General features: G+C 46.8%; 1 protein-coding gene across 2 annotated transcripts in view; it reads right to left on the reverse strand.

Annotated features, from left to right (window-relative positions):
* The window catches only part of DOCK11 (dedicator of cytokinesis 11), a 193,231-nt gene extending 181,816 nt beyond the window's left edge, over window positions 1–11,415 (reverse strand). Inside the window, exon 1 of one of the 2 annotated variants that reach the window (XM_074391711.1) lies at window positions 11,171–11,394. In XM_074391711.1, coding sequence (XP_074247812.1) covers window positions 11,171–11,272 — 102 coding nt within the window. In that variant the 5' untranslated portion in view covers window positions 11,273–11,394. Of the gene's footprint in view, window positions 1–11,170 lie in introns of both variants that reach the window. The other variant, XM_003931062.4, reaches the window with a different exon arrangement.
* Between the last annotated feature and the right edge of the window lie 842 nt (window positions 11,416–12,257).

Raw genomic sequence — 12,257 nt, forward strand, 5'->3', positions numbered from 1 at the left:
AGCATTTGAATTTCAATATTTACTTGACTTTTAAATGTGGATTAAGAGTGAAAGGGATATCAATGGGTTGGGGGTTTTCTTGTTTTTGTTTTTATTTTTATTTTTTTGAGACAGGGTCTCCTCCGTCACCCAAGCTGGAGTGCAGTGGCACAGTCAAGGCTCACTGCAGTCTCAACCTCAAGTAGATGGGACTACAGGCATTTGCCACCATGCTGGCTAATTTTTTTTTTTAATTTTGTAGAGATTGGGTCTCCCTATATTTCCCAGGCTGGCCTGGAACTCCCAGGCTCAAGTGATTCTCCCAGCTCATCCTCCCAAAGTGCTGGGATTACAGGCGTGAGCCAACGTGCCTGGCCTCAATGAAGGTTTGAAAGGGAAAGGTAGGCATGTCCAAGCTCTGTTCTTCCGCACGGATCCAAATTCTCTTCTATTCACCCCTTTGCCTACATTACACTGAACAGGCTGGCATAAAGGTAAGTGCTTCTGTCAAAGGCCACACGTACAGGTTCCCCAGGCAGGAGAGTCTTCCGGCCTAGGCACAGGACAGAGTGCTTCTCCCCACTTGAGGACCAGCCTTCCCATTCACTCATTAAACTGGTGTGAAGGCGGAAACTGCCAAAAACCGAGAACCCTTGCTCCCATCCACTAGGCTTTTCAGTATGACTAAGCCAGACTGGGAACAGGTATTAGCAAGAACCTCATGCAGAGGGGTCTGCCAGCTTGTTCTTCTGGGAAGGGAAGATGATTCTCATCTTACCCTTGTGGTTCACCCCTTTGGGCTATCATTTGGAGCAAGGAAGTAAAGCAAGGGTACCTGCTTCCCCTCTTCCAGTTAACTTATCTGTCTGCTGACTTGTAACACATACACAAAAGACGTCTTCTGCCCACCATAAAGCCTGGGGATGATAAGGAGAGCCAACAATCATCAGCACTTAACAATTGCCAAACCCTGCTCGAGGTGCTTTAAATATTATACATTAAGAATATACTATCTCATCCAAGGCTGGGCGTGGTGTCTCATGCTTGTAATCCCAGCACTTTGGGAGGCCAAGGCAGGTGGATCATTTAAGGTTAGGAGTTCAAGACCAGACTGGCCAACATGGCAAAACTGTGTCTCTACTAAAAACAGAAAAATTAGCTGGGCAGTGGTGGCACATGTCTGTAATCCCAATTACTAGGGAGGCCAAGGTGGAAGAATCGCTTGAACCCGGGAGGTGGAGGTTACAGTGAACCAAGATTGTGCCACTGCTCTCCAGCCTGGGCGACAGAGCAAAACCCTGTGTCAAAAAACAAAACAAACAAAAATAACAAATTCAAGTCTTTCTGCAAGCCCCTGAGGGGGTTACCAATGCCCAGGAAGGTTAAATAACTGGCCCACGGTCACTACGGCTGAACTATGAACCTGGGCAGCATGCTTCCAGAGCCCACGCTCTTAACCACTTTGCTGTGAAGCACAAGCTTACAGGTAATGGCAGCTGAGGCTGTCTCTTTTCTCCATTCAAGCTACTGCTCTGGGAACGTCCAGGGTAGGCTCCCGTAAGGAATCAAAAAGGCATCTGGCTGTAGGCTGATATAAACGGCAGGCCAACGTTACCCATCAACTCCTCTGCATGCCCGATAAAAATTAAACCAAGAGGTGTAAATCCCAAAGAGAAACATATTCTAAGTACCCTTCGGATCTACAGAAAAGAAGAAATGGCTCTAGCTGTTCCCTCACATAGTTTGGGCCTCCCCTTCTATGATAAGTAAATTCTTTTAAAAAACTAACAAACTTTCAACATGCCTTGCTGACAATTCTATAGCTCAGGAGAAAGCACAATCAGACAGGTGAATTACTCCTCTGAATGGAAGAGCAAGGGTGGTTCCTGGAGTGGAGCATGGGAATTCTGGAAGGTAGCAACCACTGCTTGTAATCTACAGAGGCCAAGTAAGAGGACACCAAGATGAGTTAGTTACACATGCACACCATAGAGGAATTTCTCAGCCTGTTAGATGTTACGATTTACTCTCCCCTTTCCATAAAAAGCCGGGGGGGATGGCAGGGTCTGTGATCAAATAACATGGGAAATGCCATAGACAGAACAATGTTCATTCGTAATGGCCTATTTAGCCTTGTCAAACCCAGAAAGGACCAAAGTCTTGAAAAACGTTAAGGATCTCAAGAGAGAGCACTGGGCGGGCAGATAAGGCAGACATTGGGAAATCACCAACCACTGGCCTCCTATCTGGCTTCTATCTTCTCTAGGTCATTTGCATACCTCTAGTCTCCCTTAAAAGCAGGAACTATCCTATTAGCCTCTTCCTGAGCACCTGAGCAGGAAGTCAACCCCTCATTGACCCCACTGCTCCTACAGGGCAACTGCTACTCAGACCCACCCCAGAGTGGGATCTGCCCAAGGGGTGAACTCACTTCCCATCTGCATTCTAACTGGAAGTCTGGGGCTGGTCTCCAGATCATTTCTGCACACCCTGCCTCCCACTTCCCTAATCACCCCCAAAGGTGCAAACCTCTTCAATCAGCTAATCTCCTACAATCTCATCTCTGTCCACTCAGCCCTGGCCTTTTCATGGTTCTTCCTCTACTTCCTGAACTCACTTGGAACACTTTCCACCTCTTCCCTTAGGAACTCCTAGTCCTTTGCCAAAAGACAACCCTACATGCTCAGCCATGGTCTTGCTTAACTGAAACCTGCCTTTGCCCTTACAACCCTTTCAAATAGAAAGAAGTTGCTCATTTTCTTTCCCCTTCCCCTATCAACAAACTTGCTTTTCCTTTGGTTCTCCCAAGCTGAGAAACCTCAAAGTCATCTTGACTCCACCTCCTCTCTTCCTCTCTTTCTTCCCTCCCCCTTCTCCTTCCCTTTTTCTTTTTTTTCTGAGATGAAGTTTCGCTCTTGCTGCCCAGGCTGGAGTGTAGCAGTGTGATCTCGACTCACTGCAACCTCTGCCTCCCAGGTTCAAGCGATTCTCCTTCCTCAGCCTCCTGGGTAGCTGGGATCACAGGCGTGTGATATCATGCCCAGCTAATTTTTGTATTTTTAGTAGAGATAGGGTTTTGCCATGTTGGCCAGGCTGGTCTCAAACTCCTGACCTCTGGTGATTCACCTGCCTCAACCTCCCTGGCCTCCGAAAGTGCTGATTACAGGCATGAGCCACCGTGCCCGGCCCTCCTTCCCTTCTAAGAATTATCAAATCCTGTTGATTTTCTCACCACAGTGTCTCTTACGTCCTCTCCCTTATCTCCATTCCCATTGCCTCAGTTAAAAGCCTTTGTTCTCTCCAGAACTATATTAACTGTATTTTAAGTCATTTCCTGGCTGCCAGGCTCTTTTCCCAACAATGAGTCTATCCTGCCCAGGGTTAGCAGTGTATTTTCACAAAACACCTAAGTATCTACTGCACTCCAGGCACTGTGTGAGGGGCTGGTAATAAAGATAAATACAAAGCCACTGGCTTCTTGGCTCATACCCAGAATTTATACAAAACATTGCCCCCCACCCACTGTATTCTGTAGCAGATCCTTCTGGAATACTGTTTGGTTTTTTCCACTAGATGTCTTTTTTATCACCTTTATGAATCACTTATACATTAGAAACTTTCCATATGTCAGCTTCTTTACTTCCAAGAACTCCACAAGGAAGGTACTATTATTTATCCCCATTTCACAGATAAGGAAAATGAGGCCAGGTTACTTGCCTTTGTTCACAATTCAAGCAGGTGACAGAGGTTGGATTCAAGACTAGATCTGACCCTCTAGCTTATGTTCTGTCTCTTACATCTTCAGTAGAAGGTAGAAAACTTGGAAAAGAGCCTAAACACGATGATAATGATATGAAGAATCTTGAAACCAAGTCATGTGGGGAACGGAGGAAAGAAATGAAGTCTCTTTGGCCTTGTGAAGACTGAATTTTAAAATGACATGGTAGGCCAGGTGTGGTGGCTCACGCCTGTAATCCCAACACTTTGGCAGGCCAACGTGGGTAGATCACCTGATGTCAGCAGTTCGAGACCAGACTGGCCAATCTGGTGAAACCCTGTCTCTACTAAAAATACAAAAATTAGCCAGGTGTGGTGGTGGGCACCTATAATCCAGCTACTTGGGAGGCTGAGACAGGATAATTGCTTCAATCTGGGAGGCAGAGGTTGCAGTGAGCCGAGATCAAGCCATTGCACTCCAGCCTGGGCAACAAGAGTGAAACTCCATCTCAAAAAAAAAAAAAAAAAAATGACATGGTGACTGTCTCTAAATATTTGAGAGGTTGTCATGCAAAAGAGGAAGGAAGCAAACATATTCTGTGTGGCTCAAACAGCAGAGCTAGGTCTAGCCCATGGCGAGGAACCTTTTCTAACAAGGCCTCTAACAGCCAGGGGTGTTTAAGGAGAAGCTAAATAATCATTTGTCAGGGATGGGTGAAAAGGACATTCCTGCCTTGAGTGGACAAGCAGTCTAGATGAGTTTTTTTGTGCACATGAGAATCACCTGGGTTTGTTTTAAAGAATACAGATGAAGGCCCCACCCCAGACTTAGCAAAACAGAATCTTGGGGGATGGAGACTATTGCAAGAATCACAAACAAGGAAATAAGTAAGAAGATTCATTCAAGCCTCAATAGAAGAACTATGAAAGGCCAATCAATATGAAAAACTGTTCAACTTGAAGAGTAATCAAAGAAATGCAAATTACAGCCGGGCGAGGTGGCTCACGCCTGTAATCCCAGCACTTTGGGAAGCCGAGGCAGGTGGATCACAAGGTCGAGAGATCGAGACCAACCTGGTCAACATGGTGAAACCCCGTCTCTACTAAAAATACAAAAAATTAGCTGGGCATGGTGGCGCGTGCCTGTAATCCCAGCTACTCAGGAGGCTGAGGCAGGAGAATTGCCTGAACCCAGGAGGCGGAGTGCGCCATTGCACTCCAGCCTGGGAAACAAGAGCGAAACTCCGTCTCAAAAAAAAAAAAGAAAAGAAAAAAAAAAAAGAAATGCAAATTAGAACAGTGACGTACCATTTATTTCCTATCAAACTGCAAAAAATTTTTAAAATATTACTAACCAGCCATTGGCACGGGAGAGGGGAAACACCCTCACACTCTCCTGGTGAAAGAGTAAACTGAAGCAACTTTCTGTAGAGCAATTTAACAGTATGTTTAAGAGGAATTTTTAATACTAAAAATGTATACAGTGAATCCTTGAGCAAGCAAGTCCACTACTAAAATTTTATCCTAAGGTGACAATTTAGCAATTTTGAAAATGCCTTCTCAAAGACATTGACTCAATTATTGATGGTAATTCTCTATATCTGCACTGTTCAGTATAGTAGCCACTAGCCACATGTGGCTATTGAGCACTTGAAGTGTGGCAAGTGAAATTTAGAAACTGATTATTATTTTTTTTTTTTTGAGTCGGAGTCTCGTTCTGTCACCCAGGCTGGAGTGCAGTGGCGCAACCTCAGCTCACTGCAACCTCCACCTCCTGGGTTCAAGCAATTCTCCTGCCTCAGCCTCCTGAGTAGCTGGGGCTACAGGCATGCACCACGACATCTGGCTAATTTTTGTATTTTTTTAAATAGGGTCTCCCTATGTTGGCCAGGCTAGTCTCGAACTCCTGTCCTCAGGTGATACACCTACCTTGGCTTCTCAAAGTGCTGGGATTATAGGCATGAGCCACCATGCCAGGCCATGATTATTTTCAATTAATTCAAATTTAAAAGAAAGACATATAGCTATTTACCTTTATAGCTCATGTTTATAACAGCACAAAATTAGGAAAATATCAAAACATCAAACAGTAAAGATGATTACCTTTGGGACACCCATAATGAAAATTTAGGCAGTCATTATATATGATTAGACAGATTTGTATTTACTGACACCAATAAATGTTCATAAGATACTGGTAAGTGAAAAAAAAAATTATTTAAAAGTTTGTGCGGGCCGGTTGTGGTGTCTCACACCTGTAATCCCAGCACTTTGGGAGGCCAAGGCGGGTGGATCACAAGGTCAGGAGATTGAGACCATCCTGGCCAAAATGGCGAGGCCCTGTCTCTACTAAAAGTACAAAAATTAGCTGGGTGTGGTGGCATATGTCTATAGTCCCAGCTATTCCAAAGGCTGAGGCAGGAGAATTAATTAAACCTGGGAGGTAGAGGTTGCAGTGATCCAAGATCATTCCAGCCTGGGGACAGAGTAAGAGTCGGTCTCAAAAAGAAAAAAGTTTGTGCGGCCAGGCAAAGTGAGTCATGCCTGTAATCCCAGAACTATGAGAGGCCAAGGTGGGAGGAATACTCGAGCTCAGAAGTTTGAGACCAGCCTGGGCAATATTGTGAAACCCCATCTCTACTAAAACAAAACAAAACAAAACAAAACAAACAAACAAACAAAAACTTTAGCCATGCATAGTGGCATGCACCTGCAGTCCCAGCTACTTGGGAAGCTGAGGTAGGAGGATCCTTTGAGTCCCAAAGTTTGAAGCTGTAGTAAGCCAGGATTATGCCACTGCACTCCAGCCTGGGTGAAAAGCAAGACTTTAGTCTCAAAATATATTACATAAATAAAAAGTTGTGTATATTTCTTTCCATCCATGTATGTGTATGTGTGTGTATAGATATACATGTATGTGTGTATATATATATATGTATATGTGTGTACATATATATGCGTGTGTGTGTGTGTGTATTACTAACCAGTGTTGGCATGGGAGAGGGAAAGTAAACACCCTCACACTCTTCCGGTGAAAGAGTAAACTAAAGCAATTTTCTGTAGAGCAATTTAACAGTATGTTTAAGAGGAATTTTTAATACTAAAAATGTATACAGTGCAATCTTTGAGCAAGCAAGTCCACTGCTAGAAATTTATCCTAAAGGGACAAGTTAGCAATTTTGAAAATGTCTTAAAATGCACTGGAGTGCAGTATGTATATATATGTATGTGTATGTGTGTGTATATATATATATATATGTGTATTTTCTTGGGAGGCTGAGGTAGGAGGATCATATATGTATATATGTGTGTATATGTGTGTATATGTACATATGCCTATATATACACAGACATATACACACACATATATACACACACAATGTATAGATGTGTATACACACAGAGAGAGAAAGAGAAGGAAAGGTAAATATATACATTAAAATGTTTACAGAGCTTCCTCTGGGTAATGAGATGGTGATATTATTCTTACTTTTCTGCATTTCTAGCTTTTCTACAATAAACAAGTGTTTGGCATGTAATAAAGCAATGAAAGCTTAAAGAACAAAGGCTCACTGAAGATTCGAATAGAAAAAGACTCAATCCAGAGAAGTTTCTAACATGTTCGTCTTAGAAAACACATTTTCCTATTCGGTGCTTAAACGAGGGTTCAGCAAGGAGGCCTCTCTGCTTCACAGCAACCTGCACTGGTCTTTTGTACAAATCCTGGAGGAGTGGCTTGCTCTGGACCCTGCTAACCTCGAGTAATGAGACTATTTTATGTTTAGGTGCCAACACTCTGGTTAACTTTCCAGACCTTCAGTTCATTGAGAGCCTCTGAACGGGAAACACTTGGTCAAGAAGGCCAAGTTGAAACTGGCTTTATTCCATAGTGTTCTCACCTCCTTACAGATGAGGCTGTGGGTTTTGTCCTATATTATATAGTTTTCACAAATTCCCTTGGGAAGAGGGAGCAGAGGAGTGTTTCTGTTTTCAGCGCTTCCTAAATGCAAACATAACACACATTCCAGGCAAAGGTAGTTGTGAGCTGCGGGTTGGGGGAGTCAACAGCTGCAGATAGTTTTCAGCCATTCTCAGCTTCTGGAGAGCTTTTCTCTACTAGAGCTATAAAATGAAATCTGACTGATGCCATCCAGGAGATGGGGCTCCAACCCCTAATATCAAGCAGCTCTTTCCCGATCCTTTGGTGCACAAGGAATTGAGGGTAAGCTCAGCAGTAAACAGTATTTAGACACCTACTAGGCGACTTTTCTAGGGTGATACAGTGACTTCTCTAAAGGGCTGCCATAACACAACAGGTTTAGCAAAATGCCTTTGTTCCCCTGTAGCACCAGTAGCTACATCCCGAATTATAACAAAAACAGTGTTAAAACTCTGCATTTTAAACATGTATATATGTAAGCACTTCTCCCTTAATCACATGCACTCTCAGGTTATGTTTCTCCCCAATCCCCTCTTGAGAAATCTCTGTCAATGATGATTCTGTAATTATCCCTTTCCCTGGGTTAAAACTGACCTTCATAAAAATGCTGAACTTACAGGAAAATGCAGTAACAGTGAAAGTCTCTCTTTCTCAGACTGCTTTATTATGTAGTTAATAGATTTGTGGAAGTACTAATAACTGACTAACAGTTTGAATATACAATGACATGCTATATATAGTCCAGGCCCAGCCTTCTGAATTTTTCCAACGGTGAGGAAAACTGAATGATATTAGCAACATGCCAGCAAGGGTATATTTCTAAAATCCTTAAAAAAAAAAAAAAAAACTAAAGAGGAAATACCGTATATTTGTACAGCTTTGTGGGGTTTCCACGTTCTAACGAGATAACACCAGAGGAAAGCCTGACTTGCTGCAGTAATGACTCTACCTCATATTGAAGACCCATCGTGAGTATCTTGGGTTTATGGCACAAGTGTAAATCCTACCTCAGCTGTCCCTTAAAAGAATCAGAAGTTATGGCAACAGCTGCAACATGGTCCCCTCACCAGCCACTCCTGGTTTTACTAACTTTGGTTAACAGCTCTTCGTGAGAGAGAGTCATTTAGGAACATACATTCCATGTAAGAACTATTTCCTTATTTTGACTAAACTGCTTACAAATAGCATTCGCTCAGTCTCCATGAAGAATCTAAAGTTGATTTGTGTGCATAATCTGGGTGTCCTATTGACAAAGACATTCCCATATATACACAACCAATCCAGACTGTAACTAATGAAAACAAACGAAGGAAAAGATCATTTGCATTCTTATAACTATAGAGCATTTAGCATTGTGTTTTGCACATTGTAAGGGCTCAGTAGACATTCATTGATTTAAATTACTAGAATCTGTTCTCCTTCACTTCCAAAATCTCAATGTGGTTCACATACTAGAGTAATGAGTAAATATTCCTCTGCATTGCCTGGTGTAAATGGTAAAAATCAATGGCCTGGGTCCCAAGTAAGCTAGGCTGACAAGGGAACCGTGGCCATTGCCAGTGTCCCCTAGAAGAGACTCATGCCAGTAAGTTTTTCCTGCTTTGCCACAGAATCAATGGTTAGGAAGGAGCCACTGAACCTGCAATGCACAAAATTCTTTGGAAAACCTGAAAATATGAGAAAGAATGCTAATGTCAACTTTTAGCTGCTACCGTGGCAGGTCAAGTGCTGATCAAATCCCAGTGGAGGTTTCCTTAGTCCCATTTATTCTCTTGAGACATCTGTCCACCTACAGCTTTCTTCACGTGTTGTGGTAGAAGGCCAGCCAACCCTGCTCCAGGAAGGTTTTTTTCTTTTTTCTCTGAATTTAGGAAAGCCTTCTCCGATAGGTAGATTGAATCACTTGTTAAAAATCACCCAAGATGAGATCCCTGGTATCAATGCTATGCACACAGCTTGCCTTCCTCCCTTAACTCGCTGTGATGACAGGCAAAGCTCCAATCTGACCTCAACAGGTCCTCACTCCAAAATCAGATTGAAACACACAATAAGCCAAGTTCATTAAAATAACATTAAAGGTCTGGGGTTAGCTCCACTAAAGAGCAGGATTAAACTTTGAAGGGTCCAGCCACGATAAAGAGATTTCTTTAAAGTGACTTCGCTTTGCACAGTTGTAGCTAATAAGGATCCGATCTTTATCTCAAAGGTGCATAATTTACCTTTGATCCTCCTCCAGAACTCCCACTAATGTCAACTTTCTCCACTGTTGGGATCAAGCCCCTGGCCTCCCTTTAATGCTGGTTTTATTGCTGACTCTACAAGATCAACAGAAAAATTACAAGAAAAAGCTGTGAAGTTCCCTTCCGATAACAAGTTGGTTTTAACAAAAAGAGCCCTCTCTTAAACAGTGCAATTTAAACATAGCAAATGACTGGCTGTAAGATGGAGCTGAGGGAGACAAAAGTAGACAAACAAACAACAACAACAAAAACACCCCAGAGTAACAAAACAAACACTAATTAATCAGTCCGACTGCTTATTTAGGGTTTGTTTGCCTGTCCAGGAAACTGGCAACGAGTGTCTTGAAAACGAGAAGGGGCAAGTGCCCGTTATCGCCACTCCGCCTTTCTTCAGAGTCAGACAACCGGATAAGGCTGAGGGTGCGCTGGAAGGTTCCCAGAGTCAGCGCGCTTTCGAATCCCCATCCCCCAGCCCGAGCTGTGGGGCTCTGACCCCAGGTCCTCCATCCGTGGAGTGGCACACCCAGTCTTCCCCCAAATCCCCATGGCACTGTCCCCTTGCCTCTGGAGCGCTCACGGATGCCCGAGGGACACACTCTCCCTGAGGTGGATGACCCCGCGCCCACTCTGTCGCGGAACCCCGTTGTTTGTAATGCCCTCCCTCCGCAGCAGCACCCCTTCAACACCCATCACCACCCTCTCTCTCCCCAGTTGCAAGAGGAAGTCGCTCTGCTTCCTCTGTTCTCACCGCCCGCCCGAGCTTGGGCGCCCAGGGCTTTCTGGGTGGGGTTCTTTTTTGTGTACACGGTGTGTGTGTGCGTGCGCGAGTGTGTGTGTGCCAAACGCTCATCGCATCCTTCTTCCTAGGCTGCCTCAGGTGCTCGTAGGAGAGGATCGGGATCTCGTCGTGCCCTTGTCTCCGGCTCTTTGTGCCGAGTCCAGAGCTGAGCGAGGTCTGCTCTTTAGCTCACACCCCCGGCCCGACCCCGGGTGGGAGCCCCCACCTCCGCCTCCTCCACAGCCTTCCGAGCCGGGCTTTGCCAGTCGGCTCCATCCCGGCGCACGCCTCCGCAGTGCCGGGCGGCCGGAGCGCTGTCAGCGGGCACCTGGGATTCGGACTCCGGCCGGCGGCTGCCGGTGCGAAAACTTACTGGAGCGGAGAAAGAGAGCGCGCGGCGCACCGGGCGGCCGCCCCGGCGCCGTTCCTGCCCCCCGCCCCCCAAACGCGGGAAGCCACCGCGTTGCTCCCGCCTGGAGTGCGTCCCCCAGGACGCCCCGTCCCCCGGCCACTCACCAGCACCACTGAGCCCCGCACGGCCTCCGACACGCTCTGCCGGAGCTCAGCGGCCGTGCCGGGCTTGCTGAGCCGTTTGGTGAATTTGCGCACTTCGGCCATGGCAGCAGCGGCGGCGGGCGGGTCTCGGCGGGCGGGCGGACTCACTACCCCGAGCCGGGGCGGCCGCGGCCGCTGCTGCTCAGTCTGTTTACACGCCGGCTGGCCGGCCACATCGCAGCTCGGCGGCGGCGCGGCTCACGCTGCTCCTCCCTCCCACCTCCCACCCGCTGCTCCTCCCTCGTTCCCTGCTTCCCTCCTTTTCTCGCTCTCTTCGCCCGCTCACTGTCCGGCCACAAGGCGTCGGTGGCTGCAGCTCCCTCCCCTGGAGGGCCGGAGCTCTGCTCGCCTGCAGCAGAAACAGGAGGGTGTGTCTGATGAAGAAGGGTGTGTAGAGGGGGAGGGAGAACTGGAGGTGGGGGCGAGGGTCACGAGGGAAGAGGGGGGAAGTGGCTACCGCTCGGGCTCCGCCCGCAGCTGATGTTGCTGTTGCTGGTGCAGCCGCATCCGGGTGGGGAGATCTGGTTGCTTTTTTTTCCGCTTGTGTGGGGCCGGCGGGGTGGGGTGGGGGAACAGAACGGGGTGATGAAATGTCTCCAAGAGTGGGGCGTGCTCTACCCCAGTGCTCCTCTCCCGCCTCAGAGCTGCAGTGCCCGCAAGAGGGCTGGGAACTCTCAAGACCCCCACCTCACAAGTCCCCAGGGCCCAGGCGGCTAGGTGCTGGGAAACAACGTGGAGCGGCCGGCTTTTGTGTGCTCCGTGGGGACGGGTCGCACCAATGTCTAAGGACAGAGAGCAGCTTTCCAGCGTGAGCGGCTCGCCTGGGTCCCCCTCCTAGCCCACACCGTTTTCTTACTCAGTCGGTTTACCTAACCAGGGGCAATCCTGGGACAAAGCATGCTTCTGGAAGTGGGAACTTATTGTGGCAGCACCCCTTGCTCCGCCCCCCACGGGGGAGAGCCAGTGGCAGGTGGTCCCTAGGTCAGCAATGACTGGGCCAGGAGTGGGGTGGGGGTAGGGTGACATTAGGAAGGCCATCTCCCTGGGG

Source organism: Saimiri boliviensis, chromosome X (assembly GCF_048565385.1).
Source record: "Saimiri boliviensis isolate mSaiBol1 chromosome X, mSaiBol1.pri, whole genome shotgun sequence".
In the NCBI taxonomy this organism is placed as follows: Eukaryota; Metazoa; Chordata; class Mammalia; order Primates; family Cebidae; genus Saimiri; species Saimiri boliviensis.